General features: G+C 38.9%; 1 protein-coding gene across 3 annotated transcripts in view; it reads left to right on the top strand.

Moving 5' to 3' along the window:
* LOC136858262 (snRNA-activating protein complex subunit 3) overlaps window positions 1-27,565 on the top strand; it is a 118,232-nt gene extending 90,667 nt beyond the window's left edge. For 2 of the 3 annotated variants that reach the window (XM_067137665.2, XM_067137664.2), the window contains one exon: window positions 27,273-27,565. In XM_067137665.2, coding sequence (XP_066993766.1) covers window positions 27,273-27,417 — 145 coding nt within the window. In that variant the 3' untranslated portion in view covers window positions 27,418-27,565. Of the gene's footprint in view, window positions 1-16,852; window positions 17,052-27,272 lie in introns of those variants that run through there. The other variant, XM_067137666.2, reaches the window with a different exon arrangement.
* Window positions 27,566-27,797: the final 232 nt, after the last annotated feature.

The raw sequence follows: 27,797 nt of genomic DNA, 5'->3' as shown, positions 1-27,797 counted from the left end.
GGATAGCACCTCCCGATATCCGCCGTGAAGTGGCAGTCAGGAAAGAAGAGAGAAAGGTGTTGACATCGGAAGCCCACCCTTTGTTTGGATATGAGCCACCACGCCAGCGGCTTAAGTCTAGGAAAAGCTTCTTGAGAGTAACCGAAACACTTGCAGGAACAGCGCAGCGAGCAAGAATTCAAGAATGGCGCGTCAGGAGTCAACATACGAGGATCAATCAATGGATGACCCCAAAAGAGGAACTCCCTCTTGGCCATGTCACAGATTGGGTGAATTGGAGAGCACTGAATAGACTGCGCTCTGGTGTTACACGGTGTAGGGCAAACCAGAAGAAATGGGGTTTCGAAGTGGACAGTACCTTGTGTGTATGTGGAGAAGAGCAGACCGCAGCGCATTTGCTGCAATGTAGTTCATGCCCATTCAGCTGCACAACAGAAGACCTGGTTAAAGCAAAGCCAAATGCACTTGATGTTGCAAGGTTTTGGGCTCACATAGTTTAATGTGGCTCTTCATCATTGAAGTATTTATATTATGTTTTATGTTTTTTCCTTGTATTTAATTTTTTAAACTTATGCATGCTTCTGACACGATATAAATAAATAAAGGATATAACAGAAAAAGTAGAGAGTATAGCAGACTTTTTGCAAAACAAATTGAAGAGACACTTCAAAACATCATCTGTAAAATGCAGTCAACGGCACCAAGGCAAACCGATAAAGAAACAGCACACTAACTATGAAGAATCTTCCATCACAATCCTGTTAGGAGCAGATGAATTTCCACCATTAACAAGAGATATGACATAAGTCTTAAACCAAAGTACAGTGACAGATATGACAAGAGGGGATAAACGGTCACTAATCTATTGTGACTGGCAGTAGGAAATGGGGGCCTGCCATTATAATGAAAACTCTCCAACTCGAATGTGACTGGAAGTATGGGCTTTGTAATGAATATTCCCCAAATCGGTTGTGACTGGTGGTAGGCAAGAGCACCTGCCATTATAATGAAAACTCCCAAGTTGACTGCGAATTCAACAACCACCTTGGACAACATAATTTGAACAGCAGTAGGCAAAGGAGTCTGCCTTTATAATGACAATTACGCAATTCAGTTGTGACTGGCTGTAGGCCGGTCATTATAATAAGAACTTCCAAAGTCGCAAACATCTTTTTCCTTGGTACCCTGTCGTATGCTTTCTTTAGATCTACCAAACATAACTATCTGTTCCTCTCATATCATTTTTCAGTTACCTGGTGCATACTGAAAATGTGATTCTCACAGCCCCTCTATGGTCTGAAACCACACTGGTGTTCATCCAATTTCTTCTTGATCACTGATTGCACCCTCCCTTCCAAGATGCCAGTGAATACTTTTGCCTGGTATACTATTCAATGAGATACCTTGATAGTTGTTGCAATCCTTTTTGTTCCCTTGCTTATAGATAGGTGCAATTACTGCTTTTGTCCAATCTGAAGTAACCTTACCAACACTCCATGCTAATCTTATTACTCTATGAAGCCATTTCATCTCTGCCTTCCCACTATACTTCACCATATCAGGTCTAATTTTATCTATTGCTTTATGACAACAGAGTTTATTTACCATCCTTTCCACTTCCCCAAGCGTAATTTCATCAACATCATTGTCCTCCTCCCCATGAGCTTGGTTGTTCACGGTATCACGAGGAAGATTTCCATTTACGCTGAGAAGATTTTCAAAATGCACTGGTGGAAAAAAATATCCAAACACCAAGAAGGGGTTGTGCTAGATTAACAAACATTGGCAGGCGTCTTTATACATCTGAAAGATGACGTAGATTCAAATTTCCTGCAAATCGCATTAGCGTGGCGCTGGTAGTGGCTCCGTGACGTTGCACATCAGAGGTTTGCTTTAAATACGGGCTGTACTGTGCGAGAGTGTTAGTTACCTGTGAGATTGGATAGAGTGGCTGTGAGTGGGTCAAGAATGCCTTTATGACGATGAAGAGGCCAGTATCAACAGCTCACTGCGGTTGAACGAGGCTGTATAATAGGGCTACGCGAAGGTGGATTTTTCTTCTGCGCTATTGCAGAACGACTTGGCAGGAATGTTTCCACTGTGTATGCGTGCTGGCAGCAGTGGTCATGAGAAGGTATGCTTGCAAGAAGACCAGGGTCCGGACTTCCCCATGGCACCACCGAGGGGGAGGTCCGCTGTGTTCGGCGTATGGCTGTGACGCTGCGGACTGTGTCTGCAGGAGCAATACGAGCAGCATTTGGCACCACAGTGACGTAATGAACTGTTTGAAATCTGTTACTTCAAGGGCAGCTCCCAGCCAGATGCGTTGCGGCGTGCATTCCACTTACCCCAAACCACTGCCGTCTGCGACTTCAGTGGTGTCAAGCAAGAGTTCATTGGAGGATGGAGCGGAGTTCTGTTGTGTTTTCCGATGTAAGCCAGTTCTTCCTTGGTGCCAGTGATGGCCGTGTGTTGGTTAGAAAGAGGCCAGATGAGCACCTGTATTCCACCTGTCTGCTGCGTCGACACACTGGACCTACACTGGGAATTCCGGTCTGCGGAGCAATTTCCTATGACAGCAGAAGCACTCTCGTGGTTATCTCACGCACCCTGAATGCAAATATGTACGTCCGTCTGGTGATTTGACTGTTGTGCTGCCATTCATGAACAGCATTCCCGGGGGTGTTTTCCAACAGGATAATGCATGCTCCCATGCCGCTGTTGTAACCCAACATGCTCTACAGTGTGTCGACATGTTATCTTGGCCTGCACAATCTCCCGATCTGTCCCCAATCGAGCACATATGGGACATCATTGGACGACAATTCCAGCGTCATCCATAACCGGCATTAACTGTCCCTGTATGGACCGACCAATTGCAACAGACATGGAACTTCATCCCGCAAGCTGACATCCGGCACCTGTATGATACAATGCATGCACGTTTGCATGCCTGCATTCAGCAGTCAGGCAATTACATTGGTTATTAATGGACCAGCATGGCAAATTTGCAATGGCTTTTTTCCACCAAAATGTTTGCTTTTTTCCATTTAATCAATTAAATATATTACCTCAACAAATATATTGCCAAAATTTCCATATTCTACATTTCTTATTTCATGGTGTTCGGATATTTTTATCTGCCAGTGTATTCCTTCCACCTGTCCAGTCATTCCTTGGGATCTGTTATGAGTTCACCTGAATTACCCAAAACATTATTCATTTCCTTCTTCCCTCCTTTCCTAAGATTCTTTATTACTGTCCAGAAAGGTTTCCCTGCTGCTTGACCTAGCCTTTCCAGGTTATTACAAAAATCTTCCCATGACTTCTTTTGGATTCAACAACTATTGGTTTTGCTCTGTTTCTTTCATCTACATACAATTCCTTGTCTGCATCAGCCCTTGTTTGGAGCCATTTGTGATAAGCCTTCTTTTTATGTTTACAAGCTGCTCTCACTTCATCATTCCACCAAAATGTTTGCTTTTTTCCATCTTTACACACAGTTGTTCCTAAGCATTCCCTTGCTGTTTCTACTACAGCATCCCTGTTTGCCACAGGTTCTCTTTCTATATCCTGAATCTGCTTACTATCCACTCTTAGGAACTTCTCACTAATCATATCCATGTCTTCTAATTTCCTCATCCTGGAGATTTTCTACTCTTATTCTTTTGCAGATAGATTTCACTTTCTCTATCTTAGGCCTTGAGATAGTTCACTACAGATCAGATAGTGGTCTGTACCATCTAAAAATCCTAACAGATTTTCTGAATGTTCATAAACTTAACCATGATAGGTTAATATGGTTGTTTGATCCGTATTGACTTGTCTGAATCTATTACAGAACTGTTTAAAATAGTTTTACTTGAGTCTGCCTTGTCAATACACCTTATAATGAAAGAAAACTATTTATTTTACCATACATGTTTCGGGAAGTCATCCATTCCCTTCATCAGTGATCAGTTCAAAGAATAAAACAATACGACACTATCTTTTGTTTTTACACAATACTTCTTCCAGCTGCCTTTATAGTTTCCACTGAAATTTCATCTATTCCAGCAGTTTTTCCATTCATCTTTCTTACTGCCATTTCAGTTTCATGTCTTGTAATTTCTTTATCCATTTCTTCAACTAATTGCCTTTCCTGGTCGTCCATTGAATGACTGTCATCAGTTCTTATGTTCAGCAACTTCTGAAAATACTCTCTCCATCTTTTCCTTATTTCTTCTGGCTTTGTTAATATTATGCCATCTTTATCCTTCACAAATCCGGTGTTTACTTGCTCTCTCCTTTTGTTTTTTAAGATACCATACAGTAATTTCTTGGTGCCCTGCATATCATCTCTCAATTTCTGTGTGAATAAGGCCCAGCTGTTCCTCTTTTCTTGGTCAAATTCTTTGCCTCCACATATTTTCTACTTTCTTCAGTCTTAGATGTTTTCCATGCTTTCCATGCCATTTTCTTTTCCTTCACTTTATTCTTTACCCTATCATTCCACCAGAGTGTCTCTTTTGTCTTTCACATTTCCTGATGTTCTACCACATACCTTTTCTGCACATCCAACCAGTGCTTCCTTAAATCTTTTTCCCTTCACTTTCAACATTCCCCGCCTCTGTCCTGGGTACCAAGGGTATTATTTCCCTTTGAAATTCTTCTTGTATGCTTTTCTCCTTTAAGTTCCATACTTTAATCTTCTCTCTTCTTAATGGGTGTTTTTCAGTCTTTCACACTTTCAATTTTCCTATCACAATTCTATGATCTCCAACAAAGACTTCTTCAGGCATAGCTGTAACATCTGAAAGGTTCTTCCAGTGTTCTTTCTCTATGATTATATAATCAATCGTGGTCTTTGTTCGTCTGTCTCCCCAACCATACCTTGTAATCTTCTGACTGTTCTTCTTTCTAAACCATGTGTTTCCTCATGCAAAAATCCACCAACAACTCGCTTTCTGGATTTACCTTTCCATATCCAAAGGGCCCTACAACATCTTCCTTTCCTTGTCTGGATTTTCACACCAGGCAAATGCTGGGGCTGTACCTTAATTAAGGCCACGGCCACTTCCTTCCAACTCCTAGGCCTTTCCTACCCCATCATCGCCATACGACTTACCTGTGTCGGTGCGACGTAAAGCCACTAGCAAAAAAAACAAAACAAAAAAAAAACAACAAATAAAAAACAACCCTTTAGATGTTCGTGTGTGCAACCCGTTTGTGGGGCATACAGCTGAAATAGATCTTTCATACCATTTTCAAAGTGGAGTCTTATCACCATCGTCCTATCGCTGACGTATTTTGTATATTCCACACATTCTTGGATTTATTTTCTAAGTATGATGGCCACTCCATTTTTTGCTGCAGGTCCTCCGCTGTAATACAGCCTGTATCCTTCTTTCAGAGAAATCTCTCCCGTACCCCTCTTCTTGGTCTCACACAGTCCAAGTGTGGCTATATCTTTTTCTTTCATGAAGTCAACCAGTTCTTCTGTCTTTCCCGTCAGTATCAGGACATTTGCTGTCGCAATCTTGATGTAGTTTGGTGCTGGTTGCCCATTTTGGACAGTTCCCGCGGCACCTGAAGAGCTGCGCATCGCTTTTAGCAGGGGGCACCCTAACCTTTTCCGAGGCACCATATCTGCTTTGTCCCTATAGGCTATTGTTATGATGGGCTCGCCACACCCAAAGGCATTTTATACCTACTGCCAGGTTCAAAATTAGGCCGCCCCTAACATGGAAACAGACGCCTTTCGTTGCCGTTCCTCTGGAGTACAGATGCCTTCGGATTTGCCCCTTCCGCCATCTCCACCGTACCAAAGTCCACCTTCTCTGCCGTAGATGCCATTGAGGTCTTCACTCGTAACCCTGAGCTAGGACCCATACCAGATGTTACACCGGGTCAGTGTGCTCTGGGACTCACATAGGCAGGGGCACCACTCCTTGGGTAGGGCTTCCTCCGAAGAGGGGTCCCTACCTGCTACACTATCAGTTGATAATACCAACACAGACTTTGGAGGAATGAAATGAAATAATTTCTCTAGAATATGATAAGGCCTGTTTGTTAAAGGAGCCTTCTATATGTCTCTCAGTCATGGCCATCAATCAGTACTTCACATCACAGTCTGCACAGTTGCTAGGTTAATGTTGTGTCACATATTTGTGGATATTTTAAACAGTTGTATCTTTCAGATAGACAGAGACTAGGGCCGCGTTCACACTAAGGCAATATAAGATAAGTGATATATCGTAAGCAATATACAATACGCAACACGCACAGACAGATACTGAAATCTAAAGGGAGGCGATAAAAAAGGTTCACAGTTGAGCGACTGCACAACATATTGCAAGTGATATATCTCTCGAAGTGCCGCTTGCTGGTCTCTTCAGCGATTAGTATCGTACGATATTTCGAGCTGTGAACATGACTGGAAGAAGAGAAGACAATTCTGTAATACCTTTCATTAGTGAAAGCTCATGAGTGCATCTGGAACTATTCCATTGCCGCATACAGCAAGGCAGATGTGACGAGTGCCGCATGGAGGGAAATTGCATCAGAAACAAAAGAGACAGGTAAATGCATTGTTTGTTTATTAATTATGTAACACAAGTAAGTAATCAAATTGTTATATTATTAACTTATAAATATTTCTAAACTCTGGCAGATGAAATAAGTAATTCAATTATAATTAAGTTTATTTCAATATTAATTTCAAGCAGGGTAAACGCATCGGTTCTCGACACTGTACCAATCGTCGACACTTACTTTACATTTACTGGCACGTAAAAACTCCTATGGGACTAAATTTTGGCACCTTACGACTTAACCCGTTCCACGTTTTGGAAAATTACCGACCCTGCCAGGAATCGAATCCGGGACCCCTGTGATCAATGGCCAGCATGCTAACTATTTAGCCATGAGGCCGGACTTGAAGCCATAGTTACGATCTGTCTAATTTAGACATTCAGAGTATATTACTAGTGAAATATAACGTTCTATTTATAGGCCTGTATCTTTATTTGAAGATAACAAGATATGTACTATATACGTTGAAAGTTTTTTTTTTTTCCCCCGAGAGTAAACAGATGGGCCAGACTGTTGCTTGCTTTCGTAATTCATAGCGAGATGCTAGTCAGCACATTTATTGGGAATGAGGAAATAAAACTTCTGTGATATTGAACTCTATCTGGGTTTCCTTCGTAACACGAGAGGAAATATATGATCACGTTGATTGTACAGTACGAACACAAAATTTTAACTACAGTAACATTTTCTCGCAAGTAACTTCGAATATAAAATAAAAACCTGCTGGGATATACCTGAAGTACGTAATAACGGCAACAACAATAATAATAATAATAATGAAATGAAATGTCGTATGGCTTTTAGTGCCGGGATATCCCAGGACGGGTTCGGCTCCCGTAGGCGACCTGCGCGTCATGATGAAGATGAAATGATGATGAAGACAACACATACACCCAGCCCTCGTGCCGTAGGAATTAACCAATTAAGGTTAAAATCCCCAACCCGGCCGGGAATCGAACCCGGGACCCTCTGAACCGAAGGCCAGTACGCTGACCGTTCAGCCAACGAAATAATATGTAACTCAACTCTCTAGGTACATAGAGTAAATATCCATAATTGTAGATTAATTTCAAAAAATATCACAGGCCCTCTCTGTGGTGTAGTGGTTAGCGTTATTAGCTGCCACCCCTGGAGGTCCAGGTTCGATTCCCGGCTGTGTCACAAAATTTGAAGCATGGTACAAGCACTGGAACGCGGTCCACTAAGCCTCGGGAGGTCAAATGAGTAGAGGGGGTTGTAAAGTGAAGTAAAAGCTTGAGGTAATCTGTCCATGTACCGTAATCGAATAAATCATTTCAAGGTTAGTTGCGAAAGGACCTCCTTACTTTATCGTACACGCGAGGTCCAGGAAAAACTACAAAATATAATTTTAATTATTTGTCTAAACTTCAAGATAATCAAACTTGAAAGCTTGTGATTATTACCTGGTATCATTGTTTACTACGTAATGCACAATCATACTGCACCGAAATTGTTTGTTTCATCGCTGTGCGCTGAACATTACCGACGTTACATACGTCGACTACTAGTTCACTAAGGTGTCGGATACTGGCCGAAATCAAAATTGACATGTCGAATACTGGAAGAAAATTTGCATTTTTCAGTGAAAACTTTCCGTACGAAAAAATGTTTAATTCTGTTCAACAATGATAGTTAAGAAAGTTTTGAGGTTACACACGACCCATTCAGAAATTTTCTAAAACACGCCAGGCGGTACATACATATTTTAAACATAAAAAAATCCATAACATGTCGAGAACCAGTGCATTTACCTTATATACAGGTATATAAAGAATGTATTAATGACACATTGCCCACAATTGTTGTACTAAAGGGCTGGGTCTTTTAAACCGACACATCTCCATTGTGTAGATTTCACCAGTTGGTTTCAGAAAGTATTCACCTAGTTTATTTCGTAAGCGGTTTGCTGCATTCAAATTGTTGTTTTCACTGAATGTACTGTTATCTGATAATGCTGGTACCACAGAACACTTATTAAATTGTTGTAGAACATAAGGTTGTCCTCCTCGTCTGCGTATAAAATTATGAAGCACGCATGCTGTCTTAATCGTCTGTACAGCATTACTTCTGTTGGTATAAATTGGTCGGTCAAATAGACGAAATTTTGATGTTAGCATTCCAAAAGTGCATTCCACACTTTTTCTGCCTCTTGAAAGTCGAAAATTGAATATTCTTCTGGCATCATTTAATACTCTTTTTTGGAAATGGCCGCATTGTATTATGTTGGAGAGGGAATGCTTCATCTGCCACAAAGTAGAACGGAAAAGGATTATCATTTGCCTCGCCTGGCAAGTGAGTTGCTTCTGGTATTTTCAATTTATTATCCTGCAATAATTTGCCGATTGCTGATTTGCGAAACACAGCACCGTCACTATTCCGTCCGTAGTCTCCAACATCTGTTGCGGTGAACATTCCATCTGCGTCAGACAAAGCCATTAGAACTATTGAAAAGAACCCTTTATAATTATAATCTGTGGATCCTGTACTAAGGGAACACTGAATGCGGAAATGTTTGCCATCAAGAGAACCAATACAGTTAGGTAAATTCCATAACTCATAATAACGTTTTGATATTTGCTTCCAACTTTCCTCTGTTGGTTGTGGCATATACACTGGTCGTAAGTGGGACCTTATAGCAGCACAAGTCGAATGAACAATGTAACTGATAGTTGATTTACCTCTGTAAAATTGCAAGGAAAGATCTTGAAAACTGCTTCCAGTAACTAGATACCTGAAACCACAATAATTTTGTGTCAGTGTTGTCAACAATTTTGACCTTGCCATTAAAACAAAATAAGCACTATATAAATAATACATGAAATAAATTTAGGGTTTTAAATCGTAAATACCTATGCTTTCATTTTAATAAACAACATTTTTAAATAAATCATTCCGATGTCTACTTTTAAAACTTTTGTTGCAGAAAAGAACTGTCGAGAGCGATGGAAGAATATCCGGACAGCATATGTGCGATCGCTGAAACTACCAAAGTCTGGGGCTAGCCATAATTCGAAGAAAAGTTATTATTTGACTGAGCATTTAGTTTTTCTGCAACCATATTTGAAAGGAGGAGATACGTCCGGCACACATTGAAGACACTGCAGTAGAGAAGTCCAATACTAATCAAAATGACGGAAGTGAGACATTTCTTGAAGAGGAAATTCCTGATGAAGCTTCTTCCGTGCAATTAATCGAAAAACCTGCTCGTGAAAGCTCAACTCAAACACACAAAAAACTAAAGAGACAAGACAAAGTCGACGTTGCTTTTATAGAATGGATGAAAATGAAAAAATCTCTCAATAAAACTGACCAAGGTACTGACCAGCATTTCCTTCTTTCTCTTTTACCTGATCTGAAAAACCTTAGCTTGCGTCGTAAGAGAACTTTCAAAACACAAACAATGTGTCTCTTACATAAGTTGTCAGATATTTTAGATATTAGATATTTTAGATATTTTATTCTTCCACCATCAAGTACAGAAAATGTACACTAGGTATTGTCAGTATTAATAAAAATAATATATATACAATATCTTAGTAATTATGCCTGAGTCATTAGAAAAATTATTTTAGCTACCTATATTAGGTCAGTTTTTGAAATACCACATACTCTTCTACACTATAACATGCCTTTTTCCTTAAGAATTGAGACAGTACCCTGTTAAATGCACTATTGTCTAATGTTCGAATAGGTAGTGGAAGCTTATTGTACATCTTAAGCTGTTGATAACAGTGGCTGTTTGTGCTTTTACTAAGCCTGGAGTAAGGAGTATCCAGATCATTCTTGTATCTTGTGTCGTGCATGTGAACTGTAGATCTTTCTTTAAATTTGGAAAGATTCTCTTTCACATGCATAATATTTGTAAGAATATATAAAAGTAGGAAAGATCACAATATGAAGATAAAGTTGGAATTCAAGAGGACAAACTGGGGCAAATATTCATTTATAGGAAGGGGAGTTAGGGATTGGAATAACTTACCAAGGGAGATGTTCAATAAATTTCCAATTTCTTTGAAATCATTTAGGAAAAGGCTAGGAAAGCAACATATAGGGAATCTGCCACCTAGGCGACTGCCTTAAATGCAGATCAGTATTGATTGATTGATTGATTGATTGATTGATTGATAAACAGGGAACTGTCATAATTTGTAGGCTCACAAAGGAAGTTTTACAGGAGTCTCTAAATTCTAATCCAGCAATTAGACGGACTGCCTTTTTCTGCCATATAAATACATTATTTGATGTGGGACAATTTCCCCATAACCTGATCCCATACAGTATATGAGGGTGAAAGAAAGCATGATAGGATGCAAGTAGCATATCCCGACTGATGCAGGTTTTCAGTTTCCGCAACAGATACCACACCCTGGCTAATCTCTTACAGAGTTCTGATGTATGTATTTCCCATGTAAGTCTTGTATCTACATGTAGGCCTAATAATTTAACAGAATTACGGCAGCCATTATTTACAGTGTGATCCAGGGTAAATACGATATTTTCTGTTTTTGTGACGTTAATAGTTAATTTATTGTGATGAAACCAGTTTTCAGCAATTTTAACAGTTGTGTTGACTTGGTTTTGAGTGTTGTGATATCAACATTACTGTTTACGAAAGTTGTATGATCAGCATATAGAACTGATGTGCAGGGAACATTACATGCTAGGTCATTGATATAGACCAATGCCTGGAAAGGTCCCAAAACAGACCCTTGTGGGACACCTGCTTTAACCGTTTCCATACCAGATTTTTTATCACTTATTACCACCATCTGTCTCCTTTGATGAAGATAGGATGCCATTAATTTCAGTTCATGACCCCTTACTCCATAATAACCAAGCTTGTGAATTAGGATTTCATGTGAGACACAATCAAAAGCTTTTGTCAGGTCAATTAATGTAGCACCTGTGACTGATTTATTCTCAAAATTATTTAATATGTCTTTGATGACACATTCAACTGCTTTTATCGTTGAATGACCCTTTCTAAATCCAAACTGTTTGTTGTAAAGCAAATTATTTTTGAAAAAGTACTCATCGAGTTGTATAAATATACAGGATTCAGTCATTTTGCTCAGAATGGGTACTATTGTTATAGGGCGGTAATTTGATGGGCACATTCTATCCCCCTTTTTAAAGATAGGTATCACTTTAGACATCTTTAAACACTCAGGAAAAACACAGTGTCTAAGCATTAAATTTATTAAAAATGTCAATGGCATTAATATCATGTCAATAACGGCTTTGATTGTATTGTTAGAGAGACCATAAATGTCTTGGGTACTAGATGAATTCAAATTTGTGACAATACTTCTGACTGCAGATTTACTTCCACCCACCTAAAATCATTATTCAATACATTTGAGGGAAGATCAAAGTTATGCAACCAGTCTGAGAAATTATGTTTACTTGCATCCCCATCTGATGAAATGCTATTATCCTGATCACATGTGCTTTCATGTGCATTGATAAAATACCTATTACACGGATCAGGTTCTAGAGGAATCACATCTTTGTTATTTAAAGTATGACTAGCACTTCTTATGATAGACCATGCAGCTTTGCATTTATTGTTCGCACTTTGGATATACCTGTCATTTGCTGCAAGTTTAGCCTCATGTATATGTTTTTTATATAATTTCCTGTAGTTTTTGAATATTTGTTCATCCTGTAAATTATTATTTAATTTATACTTATTATAATAAGCTAACATAATGCTACGCATTTTACTCAAATTAGGCATAAACCAGTTTTTAACTCTATTTCTTGGTTTATAGCTGTTGGCCTTTATAGTTACAGCTTTTTCAGGGAAGGCTGAACTAAAATATATAATTATCGTGTTAATGAAATAAGAAAATGCAAAGTTGACATCATTCATGGCATAAAGGCTAGTCCAGTCTGTTCTTATTAATTTGTCTTTGAATTTATTAACCCCTTTAATTGATATGACACGCCTGATGCATTTTAATTCTTTTGATGACTCGATAACTCTTCTCTTATAGTTAACTTTAAATTCAACCCAAATACCACCATGGTCTGACAATACATCTTGTCCTAGAAATGAACATTTGTAAAATGATTTGTGTACATTGGTTACAACATTATCTAGGCATGCATTATTTCTTGTGGGTTCACCATGTGTACAATATAAGTCATGCGATCTTAACATATTAAGGAAGTTTTGAGTATTTTGTGATACCTCTAAGGTATTTACATTAAAGTCACCAGCTATAGCAATCTTTTGATCATATTTACAAGTTAAATAAGAAATCAACTTCTCTGTGATATAAATAATTTTACGTTGGTGTTAGGGGCACGATACACAGATACTACAACAAAATCATATTCACACAATCTAATAGCTACTGATTCACATAGGTTATTAATGCAAAAGGAGGAAACATCTATTACTTCAAATTTAAGTGATTTCTTAACATATATTGCAGCTCCACCATGTGTTAGTGGGAAATCTCTAGTAAAAATACTTCCTAATTCAAAATCATGAGGTATATATAGATTGGTCTCATCTCTAGTCAGCCAGTGCTCATTTACACACAAAACATCAGTAGGCCTTTTATTGAGTATTACATCTAATTCATCCAGTTTATTTCTAATTGACTGTAAGTTAATGTGAAAAATATAATAAAATTCTTCCGGGCTGTTATGCCGTGGTCCACTCCTCTCGCTTCTCCCAGACGTTTCGACTACTGCTGCGGTAGTCATCTTCTGTGGCGTCGTGTAGATACGCTCTCCTGTATCCCGCTGGCGACTGCAAAAGTTGTTTGGGAAGCAGCTGTATTTATATGTAAGTGTGTGGCCTCCAATTGGTTCGCGCTGTGCAAACCGACATCTGATTGACTATCTGAAAGCACGACCTCCGATTGGGTCGCGCCGAGCAGCTTGACGTTTGGTTGGCTATCTGAACACACGACCTCTGATTGGTTCGCGCCGGGCATGGATTCTGACTGGGTCGCTCCGAGAAGTCTGTCGTCTGATTGGATCTCGGAGTGCACGACCTCCGATTGGGTCGTGTCGAGCAATGGATCCTCTGGTTGGTTGACTGTAATGTCCCTGATCTTAGTAAACTTCGGCCGTACGTTATATAAAGGGGTGTACCAGGCCTTGCTGAGTTTCAGTCCTTCCTCCTTTCTATTAAAGTTATCTGGATGTTTATGTATTTCGATTGCTTCCCTGTAGAGACGGGCGTGAAAGTGGGATGTTGTGGCCAGTATGTCAGTATCCTCGTAACGGATCTCATGATTTCCGTCAAGCAGTGCATGCTCCGCTACTGCTGATTTGTCGTATTGCCCCAGGCGACAATTCCTTTTGTGCTCCGTCAGGCGAGTATTGACACTTCTGCCAGTCGTGCCAATATAAACAGCTCCACAGCTGCAAGGTATCCTATAGACCCCAGTAGATGTTAAAGGGTCACGTGGATCTTTGGCAGAACGTACCATGTTCCGTAGCTGTTGGGTCGGCTGAAAAATGGTTTTAACTTCGTGACGTTCAAGGAGCCTTCCAATACGATCCGTGACGTCCCGTATATACGGCAAATAAGCGATACCTTTCTTCCTGGGTTCTTCTCGCTTACTATTCGCTGGCTGTCTTCTGGGGTGGAGTGCTCTCCTGACCTCTTGTACCGTGTAGCCATTAGTTTGTAAGGCTAGATCAAGATGCCGTAGTTCCTTCTCGATGTACTCTGGTTCACAGACACGAAGGGCGCGATCCACCAAAGTCTTCATCATGGCGCGCTTCTGCCCAGGATGGTGATTCGAATTTTTGTTTAAATATCGGTCTGTGTGTGTTGGTTTTCGGTATACTTGATGCCCTAGGGATCCATCATTCTTCCTCTTCACCAGCACGTCCAGGAAAGCTAATTCTCCATCCTTTTCCTTCTCCACAGTGAATTGTATACGAGGATGAATACTGTTCAGATGGGTAAGAAAACCGTCAAGTGCCTCCTCTCCATGTCCCCATATTACAAAAGTGTCATCAACAAAGCGGAACCAACAGCTGGGTTTATTTACAGCAGTCTGCAGGGCTTCCTCTTCAAAGAACTCCATATAAAAATTAGCAATAACAGGGCTAAGTGGGCTTCCCATGGCAACACCGTCTGTCTGTTCATAAAATTCATGTTTCCATTGGAAAAATGTCGTCGTAAGTACATGTTCAAATAAAACTATTGTCTCCTCTGCAAAGAGATGTTGAATATGTTCAAGAGTATCCTTGATTGGTACCATAGTGAACAGCGAGACGACGTCAAAACTAACAAGTATATCCCCCGGTTGTACTCGCAAGTGTCGCAATCTGTTTATGAAATGGGCCGAGTCTTTGATGTGCGAGTCCTTAGTCCCTACGTAAGGTTTCAGTAAATTGCTTAAATATTTTGCGACTTCATACGTTGGAGAGCCAATGGTACTAACGATGGGACGAAGAGGGACGTCTGGCTTATGGACCTTAGGAAGACCATATAGTCTTGGACACAAGGCTTCTGATTTCTTCAGCTTCTTCTGTTCTTCTGGTGAAATAGAAGATTTCTTAATGAGAGTATTGGTCTTGCGCAGGATACTCATAGTCGGGTCACGGGGAAGTTTTTTGTAGATCGATGGATCAAGAAGTTCTTTGATCTTATGTTCATAATCCATGGTGTTCAAGATAACAGTAGCATTACCTTTGTCAGCTGCTAATATGATAATACTTTCGTCGGCTTTTAAATCCTTTAGAGCAAGCCCCTCCTTCTTGCTAAGATTACGTTTAGGTAACTTGGCCTTGCAGAGTATCTTGGAACAGTCGTGACGTATTTCCTCGGAAACCTCTGGCGGCAACTGACGTATTCCTGATTCTATGTTGGAAATAATATCTTCTATTGGGATGGTCGCCGGTGTAACAGCAAAATTGCCTCCTTTTGCAAGAACAGTAGTTTCATCTTCTGTTAAAGAACGGTTAGATAAATTAACGACTGTCCGAGCAGTGTCCACTCTGTCGATCGGATCCCTCGTCCTCATATTGCCACTTACGCGTTGGTACTTTTTCTTCTGCCGTAGCGTATCCTTCTTCTCCTGATGTTCCATGGTGTTGTAAGTAATCCTGTCAATTCGGTCCCAGTCACTCCAGTGCATCGAGTTGCCTGTCGTCAAATGTAGTGATAAAAGCCGTTCATCATTGAGGGCCAGTTCTTTACGAGTAAAATGAATACGTTCCCTAAGAAGGGCTTGTTCAGTCCTGTTATAAATTCTGTGTGCCGAAGGAGTTGAAAAAAGTCTCTTCTGTCGAAGAAATTGTGGAATAACACATGTGTCGCGGCAGCGGAGTAAAAATGTAAGAGAGCAAAGTAGATGGGATTTCTTCTTGCGAAGCGTTTCAAATTGACGACTTAAACGATAAATATCCTCCCCGTAGAGGTGGGTCATTAATGTATGAAGGCTTTCACGGCCGGTGTCAATATAATAAAATTCTTCCGGGCTGTTATGCCGTGGTCCACTCCTCTCGCTTCTCCCAGACGTTTCGACCATTGCTCGACACGACCCAATCGGAGGTCGTGCACTCCGAGATCCAATCAGACGACAGACTTCTCGGAGCGACCCAGTCAGAATCCATGCCCGGCGCGAACCAATCAGAGGTCGTGTGTTCAGATAGCCAACCAAACGTCAAGCTGCTCGGCGCGACCCAATCGGAGGTCGTGCTTTCAGATAGTCAATCAGATGTCGGTTTGCACAGCGCGAACCAATTGGAGGCCACACACTTACATATAAATACAGCTGCTTCCCAAACAACTTTTGCAGTCGCCAGCGGGATACAGGAGAGCGTATCTACACGACGCCACAGAAGATGACTACCGCAGCAGTAGTCGAAACGTCTGGGAGAAGCGAGAGGAGTGGACCACGGCATAACAGCCCGGAAGAATTTTATTATATTGACACCGGCCGTGAAAGCCTTCATACATTAATGTGAAAAATAACTATGTTGCTCATGATTGTTTCTACTGGTTCATTGATTTTAGTGAACTGATGAGAACCTAACCTAGTCTGTCTACCTTGCACATTAATACTATTCTCCAATACAGTTTTAAAAGTACCTAACCTGTCCAGACCACCATAAGCATTAATATCATTCCTTGACTCTAACACAACAGACCGACCTACATCGGTCACTTTCTCTAGTTTTTTAGAGGAATAGGAAAAGTTTTACACTCGACATCTTTAATTGCATTAGCAAACTCTAATATACTATTTACAACATACCTTTTTCCCAACCTATTTAGGTGCAGAGGAGGATGAACGGGAGAATGTGGAATCCAGTATTTCAGTTGCTTCCAGCTCTTCTGTATGGAGTTCCCCATCCCATCATGACACCTTACAAACTGTCTCACATGAGCAATATTGCAACGACTTCGGCTTTCAATTCGATTACCCCACTGCCGCAAGAAAGTGGAACTGACTGGTACAAGTTGTAAAAAAAAAAAATTGTAAAAAATTATCAAATTAAAACTGCTAAATTTTATTAATACTGCTTTTTGTATTCATATCTACTTACCTTATAGTAATCAGAAGTCTTTCATCTGAAGAAATGGCCTTCCTGAAGTGTGAATATTTTTTTTTTTTCAAGGGTTCGTGACACTAGGCTTTTCATAAAATGAAAGTTTTCAGGATTCATCCGATAAAACTTCCTGAATTTTGATTTATGTTGAGACAGCTCTCGAGAAACAACAGCCAAGCTATGGTGCGCGTTGGTAAGATTATAGGGATGCACCCAGTATTTCCTTTTTCTTCTCATCCTACGCATGAACCAATAAGCCACTACAACGTCTTCCTCACTTGAACTCATATTTGTAACTGATGTAGTGAGAATTGCGTTCCCATCAAATTTTTATCACCCAGGTCGTGCCGATTGATCGCCCAGTGTCATGAACCTTCCTAGCAATATATCGTCGCAATATATTCCTTACTATATATCGCTTATCTTATATCGCCTTAGTGTGAATGGCTCCTAGTACTTTGAGCATTATAACTTGTAAAGAAAAGTAATAGAATCCAAATGGCCGATATGGAATTCCAGTCCAGCGATAATTTGTCCCTGGAATATGAGTGTACAAATTTTCACGAAATTTCATGAGGAAGGAATCTGTTTTAGCATTTTCATCTGTGGAACCAATGCCTGCGTGGAAAGTGCTTTTTCAATTATGAACTCTGTGTGGACTGATGAAAGAAATGAACTACAGTATGCATTAAATTCTTGGTGCATCTGTGACACTTAAGACACATTTTGACAGAAATATGTAAATTTGGTGGTTCACAGTGGGGTAGTCAACCGCAAACCCTCTGTTACATCTACTGTGGCACTTTGTTATTCCGTCGAAGAATATGCACGTCCTGTTTGGTATTCATCATCCCATGCCAGACAGGTGGATGTGGCCTTCAGCGAGACATGCAGGCTAGTGACTGGCTGCTTAAAGTCTACTCCAGTTGGCAAACTCTATTGTCTTGAAGGGATTGCTCCACCTTGTATTCGGAGGAAAGTAGCTGCAGACAAGGAGAGGACTATAGTGGAGCAAGAAAATACTCATCTCCTGCATGGCCATACACCTCCAGTCCAGAGACTGAAGTCAAGAAAAAGTTTCCTACGAACGTCTTAGGAACTTACTGGATCACCTAACACTACAAGAGTACATCTTTGGGAAGCTAAGGTCCCCCGTCATCCCAGGACAGATCACAGTTGCAGAACGTTTGCAACCTGGATGTCATGAAGACCGGTCTGACTGGTAGTCCTTGAGCAGACTGAGGACAGGAGTAGGCATATCCAAAGTCAACCTAGCAAGATGGGGCTATATCGATGCTAGCAACATCAAATGTGACTGTGGCGAAAAACAAACTATGCCGCATATGCTCCAGTGTTCATTGTGTCCATCTTCCTGCACTGAAGATGATCCTTTTCATGCAACACGGAATGCACTTTATGTTGCTAGGTTGCTAGATTGGTGAGAAGTGCTTTAATTTTTATCTCTGTCATGGTTTGTTGTGTGGTTTAGTATGCATAATTGAACTGTGTAAATGATATTTCTGATGCAATAATAATTAAAACACCCACACATTCTGGCCGACACAAATGAGTTCTGCCACCGTAATGTTTCTGATTTCATTTGTAATGTTTTCTTTCAGTTCCTGCAATGTGTGAGGATTTGTTTGTTGCATGTTTTCCTTCGGTTTACCCCAGAAGTAAAAGTCACACACTGTTAGATCTGGAGAATGAGGGGGGAAATAGACCAGTACTGATCACTCTGTCTGCAAACACTTCCGAGATTGTAAGAAGGGAATTTTCTGCTGTATGAGTAGGGGCTGAATCTTGTTGAAACCACCCATGTGATTATTATTCTTCCGTTAACTTATGGAAGAATGGGGTCAAAATTTCATCTTGGTAGCTCTCTGCATTTACTGTCGTCTTGAAAAAAATAGGCCCAATTATTATTCGTCTTGCACAAACTCCAATCTTCCTATCATAATGAGGGACTTCATAAACACCATTAGAATTTTCTGCACACCAAAAGCTAGAGTTATGACTGTTCACACGACCATTAAGATGAAACTAGGCCTCATCCGAAAAGAACATCAGCTTTGGGTCGAATAAATGATCATTCAGTAGATACAAGAATAGGCCCATGTAAACCTGTACGGTTTCATGTGTAACAGGTTTGTAGCTGTGTGTGCCGAGGAAATCGAAACTACTACTTGTGCTCATTTTGTGACTGATTTATTTGGTGACCGTTCAAGATTCTCACTAATATCATCTAGCTTTTCCTCTGTTAAAACTCAGTGTGCACGTGCGTGTAGTCTCTCTCTCTCTCTCTCTTTCTTTCTCTCCCCTTCCCCCCAATTAAACCCCATGTTTGTATGATTCTTATGATTGCATCTCGGTCCTCTTGATTTACAATAGAGTAAAATAATATATTATTATTGGTCCACCTTTTCAATACAAAATGAAAATTACATAGGGACTAGTTTCGACCTAGTAATAGGTCATCATCAGCCTGAAGTAAATTAAAGTGTAAATATCGAAGAAAACATAAACAATGTAAACACAAGTACAGTCTTTTTAAAGGTACATACCATGTGGGAAATTGAGTAGAGATATATTAAAAATAATAACTCTTCCAATTGACGAAGCACTGAGCGGAAGTTATGTAAAGTTCGGTGCGCCGTATATTATAAAAGACCACTGTGCACTAAATGATGTAATAAAGAAGAATAGTAGGTTGAATGCTGGCTTCTTCTTAGCTGTTGTATATTCGAAGAAGATTACGTCGTATTTTATAAGGTATTGATAGACGTCAAAATACATGGATGTTGGAAAGGCTCTTCAGTTTTTTTGGAACAAGGCAATTGTTGCGCGTGGAGGTTTAGGAAACCAGAGAAGCGCTATATTATGTTAAAAAATAGAGATCCTTAAAAAAGTCCCGTGCGTCGTATAAATCGTGGAAATGGAAATCGAAAAACCTTGGTTCTTAAGCGATAATGTTGTTCATTCAGAGATCAATTGAAAATAAAGAATCGTAACATTGTCTTCTCAAAATGTTTATAAACTAGAATTAATAGACGATGCGAAGTATGATACTAGGAAAAAGCTCTTCTGCTTCTGGAATCTTGAAGGACGATGGATGTTTCACGAGGTGGAATAACATATATGGAGTTAAATAAAGGTGGATGGATATAAATTCGCAGTTCAATGCGGACCATAAATTTGATTCTGAATAAAAGACAGTAAGAATTTGTTTTTAATTTCCTTTGATCCTTTCCTACCTCCGTTTCTCTCTTCAGCTCATCACATCACGCTTAAATTTTCCTTTTGACATATTTAAAAACAAATTCTTACTGTCTTATGTAATTTTCATTTTGTATTGAAAAGGTGGACCAATAATAATATATTATTTTACTCTATTGTAATCACAGTTCAATACAGATCTATCATTATGAAACTTATTTCTTTTAATTAACCTCTTGATTTAGCAATTCTAATTCTACAAGGTCTTTATTTACCAATTCAGTCTAGTAGTGTTATTTTTCTGGAATGTGTGGACTTTGTTTGATAGCCTGTTTGGGTCTATTCTTTCTAGGTGTTCCAGGAATTGGATTTATCACATGCACATTGTATCTGTGATTTTGGGGATTTGTTTGTAGATTTCAGCATTGGCTTTAGGGTAACATACTCCATCTTTGGTTCTTATCCTACAATTTTCCCGTAATTTTGTGTTCTTTAAACTCCTGCTGCTGTAGTGCTTTGTGGTGGAGATTGAGTGTGTCTGATGCATATAGTGCTTCTGATTTCATTATTCTTTTATAGTTTTTGATATTGCAGTTCCAGGAGATACATTTTTTGTTACAAATATTTTTTATTTGAAAGCAGTTTCCATTTTCTGCTGTCTCGATTCTATAGATTTCTTTTCATTGCAATTTACTGTGATCCATTCCCCAAGGTATTTAAATTCTTTCACAAGCGAGATTTTGTTGTTGCTGATTCTACTCTGAATGGGTCGAATCTACCCAGATTTATTTTCAATTGCTTGTAATTGAAAAATATAGACTCTGTATCCACGAGACCTTGTGTATTTGTTCATCTTATTTAGTAGTTATTGACGTGTTTAAAAAATATTTTTTGGTTGCTGACTACTCCTGTTCAATAAATCTATGTATATAAAATAAGAGTTTTGTCTGTACATTGCTCAGAATTTGAAAAGAATGGTATTTCTGTATCGGTCATGTCTATAGTAACAAGGAACTTCACTTTTTACTTTTCCATAATTTCTGTCTGTCTGTTGTATGTATGTATGTATGTATGTATGTATGTATGTATGTATGTATGTACACACATCACGAGAAAATGGTTGAAGAGTATTTAATAAAAATCAGCCACTGCAATCTAGGCTATAAATAATTTTACTCACACAGAGTGAAATGGTAGTTTAGGGGAAGGCCTAAAATTTAATTCTCAAATATTTATATATTCAGTGGTCCTATCGATAAATACTACATAACTAAAGATATATAGAATGAAATTTCTGATCATTCATGTCATACATTATTACCGTACCAGCTTTGATAACGCAGATATTCAAGAATTTGAATTTTTTTGCCAAGTCCGTATCAACGCCGAGCCACGAGAAAATGGGTTAATAGAATTTAATGAAAGTCGGTATATAGAGTCGGGGAATAAGAAACTACAGTATAAGTTATAAACAATTTTATTCACCCTGGATGAAATTGTAGTTTAGGGGAAGACACCTACAATTTAATTTTTAAATACCTATGTTATTGGTCCTATCGAAAAGTACTACATAACAAAAGTTATAGAGAATACAATTTCTGACCATTTATGTTTTATTATGTTTTACCATACCAACTATGATAAGAGTGGTATTTCAGAGTTGGAAGAAAACTAAATGTGAAGGCCTACAGTATTGATCAACAATAACATTACATTGACCATTGTTTCTTGTGATATTCTTTGTCTCTTCTGCCGCTCAATTCAGATAGATGGGATTACTGCTGCGTACCGAGTATAACAACCTGACTGAATATTGGCGGGAAATAACTGGGGAGTTGGAAAACTTTCTTCATTAGCATGCCATTCCTCTGGTTCATACATCTTCTGATACTACAGGTACATAACACTGGTTCATCATAGTATTCCAGCTATTCGACCCCTACTCTGACGTGTTGGTTTGAATGAGCAGTCTGCATACTTAAGGCAGAGGCTCAAGTAGTAGTAGTAGTAGTAGTAGTATGACCTTTTCTAGAATTACAATTTAGGCCTATTCCAAATGATAGCACCACAGTTCACTAAATAACTCAAAATTCAACCCTGAAAAGAGCTGTTTCTTAAGAAAAGCTTCTTCCTCTTCACTTTTATTAAATTCTACATTCATTTTATTCCAAATTAGCAGTGAAGAGGGGGTTTCTCCTCTGGCTTGGAGGAAAAATTTACCTCCAAGTCAGATAGATTTTTCCGCCGCCTGTGTAGTGAACTGAGATTTTCAGACTCATCGGGTACTCCTAGGAAACAGATTAGTAAAAGGGCATAATTTTTGCCCTGGGAGTCTCAACTATTCGACACCGTCATCCGGCCGAAATAAGACGAAGTGTGTTCACGAATCACGGCTGTCTGCGGCTTGGTCATTCCAGCTCTGGAACTTTGGACTGTTAGATCAGCAGCGTAGTACTGTTCATTAAAAGTGAGAAAATGTTTTCTCATTTGATCAAGTATTTCGTATGAAAGCATTGCTTTTAATCGCGCCATTCCTACTGACGTCACTGTAATGACCTATGTTCATTTCAATTGGGAAAACTACTAAGACAGTCCTTCTGAAGATGTAAAAAGGCAGGTGGAGAGTGAGTGTCTGCCATTATAATGAAAACTCCCCAACCTGATTGTGACTGATGGTAGGCAAGGGGGCCTGCCATTACAGTGAAAATTCTCTAACTCGGTCTTCATATGAGAAGACGTTTGGTGACTTCCCCGTCGCGTTTCTAGGGTAATGTTAAGTGCTATGCGATATAATACAATCTTGCTACACTACCTAACCTAGAATTCTGTATACAATATACAATTCTGTAGCGAAGCACGGGTACATCAGCTAGTTACATGTATGATGAATGGCCCATAGACGTAATGACATGTTAGCAGCAATAAAGGGATGTCTTTGATATGTTCGTATCACAATTACCTAAAGTGTTTTTTCCATATGAAAATGCTACTGTAGATTAACAGCTGGTTCCCTTTAGGGGAAAGTGCCCCTTTAGGCAGTATTTACCTACCAAACCAAGAGGAAAATATGGAATAAACTATGGCTCCTCTTGGATATGGATATGGCTTAGGTGTGTGCCATTGAAGTTTACACCGGTAAACCAGTAAACGGACAGAGAGAAGTGAACCAGGGACGGAATCTAGTATTGAGACTTGTCAAGGATATCGAGGGAATAGGGCGAAACGTCACTATAGACAATTTCTTCACCGACTTTACCCTGCCTAGTGAGCTTCTAAAAAAGAAACTAATGTTGGTTGATACACTCCGCAGGAACAAGCCTGAAATTCCTTGTGAATTTATGCCATCACGATCTCGGGATCTGTTGTCATCAACTTTTGGATTCCAGTGAGACATTACCATAGTGTCTTGTGTGCCTAAGAAGCAATAAATGCTTATGTGCTCTATATACATGGGAATCCCAATTACAATGCAAAGAAACTTTATAAAAGGTGTTTATTCTAGAAAAACTTTGGAAAGTCAATGACGGAACAACTACGCAGAGAACGAATCCAGAGAGTTGTTCCACGAGCAGTGAAGGTGAAGCTCTTTCAAGTTGAGGGTACCAGTTCTCAAGATGTAACCAACAAAAAACATGGTCGTTGCACTGTATGTGGACCAAGGAAGGACTGAAAATCAAACAACGAAATGTGCTGTTTGTAAAGCTTTCTCATGTCAGGAGCATGTCAGTGTGTATTGCACATCGTGCATTGACCTGAGGTGAAGGAGAACAGCTGTTCTTGTCATATCTCATTACATCATTTATTGTTTTAAAATTATGTTGCCGGCCAGATAACTAATTGCATATATGTTAAAATCAAGATTCTAATTAATTTAAATAAAAAATAATAATGTGTTTGTTTGTTCATTATTATAAAATTTCGATAGGTTGTTCTGACCCATTCATGAAATATGTAATTTTAAAAAAATGTTAATTTGGTGCTGTTTTGATTGCTGTCATGAATTTTTTTTTTTTTTCCAGATAAAATTTGTAGTCTGTTTTTGTCTTTTATTTTAAGTTGTTTTTGTGCATCCGAGATGTCTTCGGCAATTAATGCCATGTCATCAGCAAAGGCTAGACAGTCTAATTCTACACGTTTGGTCATAGTTGATGTGTTGGTACACCTGCTTTTTCCCATTCTCTTAAGTTGTATTCAAGGATGCAGTTGAAGAGTAATGAGGATAATCCTCTGACTCACACAATTCTTCCATAAATTTTACTTTAGGTTTGGTCTCTGTCCTTGAGGTTTGTTGACTTTAGATCTAGTCGAAATTCTGCATTGAACGTTTCTTTGAAGTCGACATACGTTACTGTGTTGCAAAAATATTTCATCAAAATATTCAGGTTAATAATTTGTTCTGCACATGATTGTCCTTTCCCAAATCCACTGTGATTCTGTATGGTTGATGAGGATTTTGGAGAGAATTTTTGTAGTGCACTGGAAGAAGTGAGATTCCATGATAGTTGTTTGGATCTGTCTTGCTTTCTTTTTTTTTTTTTTTTGTGTAATGGATGTATGATTCACCCATCTTCAGGAATTTTTTCCTTTTGCCGGAATTCATCAGTTATTTCTTAGAGTTTCATGATGAGATTTCTCTGTTATTTTGCCATAGTTCTGCACTGATTTAAAAATGCAGCAAGAAGACATAATAAAAAATAAAAAAAGAAATGCTGCTGTGTAATGTTTGTAAGAAGAGTTTCACTTTATCCTCATCACACTATATGTTTTCCTTGTTGCCAAAATGTCATTATAATCAAAGTTGTGTTTATTCATGTATTTAAGCGGCATGTCTCAACACTGCAATGCTGTGTTATTCTTCATGGCCGCAATTAATTAATTAATTTGTTTGTTTGTTTGTTTGTTTGTTTGAAGTAAATTAATCTGAGTGTAGGTAAAATTTCCAGCACATTCTTCTGAATAGCTTTAGGTTGCTTATGTCTCTAATTTCAGCCGGGAGAGAATTCCAGGAACGTATGGTCCCCGGTACAAATGACTTGTTATACGTACTACTGTGATGAATGGGAATGGACAGCAGGGTTCGTACTGATGACCTTGAGGGTGTTCTACCTGAGGGAGAGAGGTAGTTGAAATCTATTCTCAGATAATGTGGTTTACCTGTTCGCAGTATTTTGTGAAGAAGAGAAACAGCATGGTACTTATGTCTATCACATAATCTTAACCAGGACAGCTGATGGAGGAATGGGCTGATGTGGGAATGGAGCGGAACATTTAGAATGAATCGAATGCAGGCATTATGCGCCCGTTGAAGTTTAGAACCAAGTGAACAACTTATGTTATTATAGACTACATCACCATAATCAAATATTGGTAGTATTAGTCCTTGAATGAGCAGTTTCCTGGTTTTGACAGGTAGAAAATCCCTCAGTTTGTATAGTGAGTGTAATGAACCGAATACACGTTGACAAATTTTTGTTACATGCTCTGACCAACTTAAATACTTATTAAAAATTATTCCAAGGTTCTTAACGGAGTCTTTCAGTGCTATAGGTGTTTCACTGATCTTGACAACCGTTATGTTGATGCTTTCTAACTTGGCATGCGCTTTTCTAAATCCTATTATGATGGCTTGCAATTTTAATGGGTTTACCTTCAGGCAGTGGCTACTAGTCCATTCGTTAATGTTAAATAAGTCTTCGTTTAATTTCATGGTTGCTTCTTGTATGTCATTCGGCTTGGTATGAATATACAATTGGATATTGTCAGCGTATAAGTGATATTTACAGTTCGTCAGTTGTTCTGATAGGTCATTCATGTATAGGGAGAACAGAAGTGGTGATAACACCCCACCCTGTGCTACCCCCATCTCAGTATTTCGCCACCTAGACATATTGTCTCCCACTGACACACATTGTTTACGTCCACTGAGATAGGAACGTACCCAGCATAATACATTATTAGAAAATGTCATCATTTCTAATTTAGCTAGTAAAATGTCTTTATCTACGCAATCAAATGCCTTTGTAAGGTCGAGAAGAATAAGAATTGTCATTTGTCCGTTATCCATTGCTAGCTGAATGTCGTTAGTTACTTTTACTAATGCTGTGCTGGTACTGTAGTTCGATCTAAACCCTGATTGATATCTGTCGAGTAAGTTATGATGTAAGAGATATGCTATCATTTGTTTGTGTACTAGTTTCTCCAGTACTTTTCCTAGTACAGGGAGAATACTAATAGGGCGGTAATCGTCAAGGGTTATCATCTCTGTTGTCGTCTTCTTCTCCCTGTTCATCTGACCCTTCATCTTTGACTGGATTGTATGCAGTCATGCATACAAAGTCTTTGTCAGGCGTATGTTGGAAGTCGTGTTCACAAGAATATTGCCCTCATTGGTGTTTGAATCCTCCCATATTGGAGGCCTTGTCAGTTACGGGTGACTTGCTTACATCTTCTCCTGTTCAAGGTAAGAAGTCATTTTCTACATCTGGCAGTATTTTGCACCATGACTTCATGACATTCTGTCAAATATCAGGTATACCATAAATGGCATCCAATTTGGTTATTTTCTTTCAGAACACTACTGTGTTGGCATGTTCCATTAGCATTCTCAGGGTACTTGTTCGATAATATCATTTTAATGTTTTAAATATTACTATGTATGTTCCTTTGAAAATATGGTGTTCTGATAATGTTTATTGTTAACTGATTGTTTATTTGAATGTGACAATCTAAAGAACCACACAAAGGAAGTCGTTAATGAAGGTGAAATACATATGTGACAAAGTATTGACTGGCAGATTATCTGTTTAACTTTATTAGTATTGTAGCAGTTGCTCAGTGCAAATTAATGATTTCTTCCTTGTTTTATAACTGTGATTTATCAATGGAATTCTCATTACGTATTGCTCGAATACAATATGTTTATCTTTCAGGTGGGTCACTCGAGGAAATGATAAGGTGTGCATCGATCCCTGCTATTTTTGTGACAAATGTTTTAAATCTTGCAATTATAAGGATGGCAAGAAGATTGGTGATTTTACTGCATACAGGTACTATGATAGAGCCTGTATTATATAAGTGAAGTTCTGAAGAGAAAGATGTTCAATGACTATTTTTCAGTACCCATAAAAGATAACTTATGAAGAACATAATTTAAAGCTGTAATTTGTGTGTGTAATGTATTTATTTATACTCAACATAGAAAATAAATTACCATTTGTGAATACTACAGTTTTTCATTCTTAAAGTAGTTTCATATCTTTCATGTACTGTATGTAATGTATTACAGGTTATAACATTTCTGACTTCATCATCATCATCATCATCATCATCATCATCATCATAGAACCTCTCCAGCATGCCAAGTAGAGTGGTGTTGAATGAGTCTTCACCATCGTTGTCTTTCACCACTGACTCCCAATTCCCTCCTCTTCTCTCCTAGGTCTTCCTACTGGTCT

The sequence above is a fragment of the Anabrus simplex genome, chromosome 1, assembly GCF_040414725.1.
Source record: "Anabrus simplex isolate iqAnaSimp1 chromosome 1, ASM4041472v1, whole genome shotgun sequence".
In the NCBI taxonomy this organism is placed as follows: domain Eukaryota; kingdom Metazoa; phylum Arthropoda; class Insecta; order Orthoptera; family Tettigoniidae; genus Anabrus; species Anabrus simplex.
Note: the sequence above shows the minus strand (reverse complement) of the source record. Positions and strands in the feature narration are given on the sequence as shown.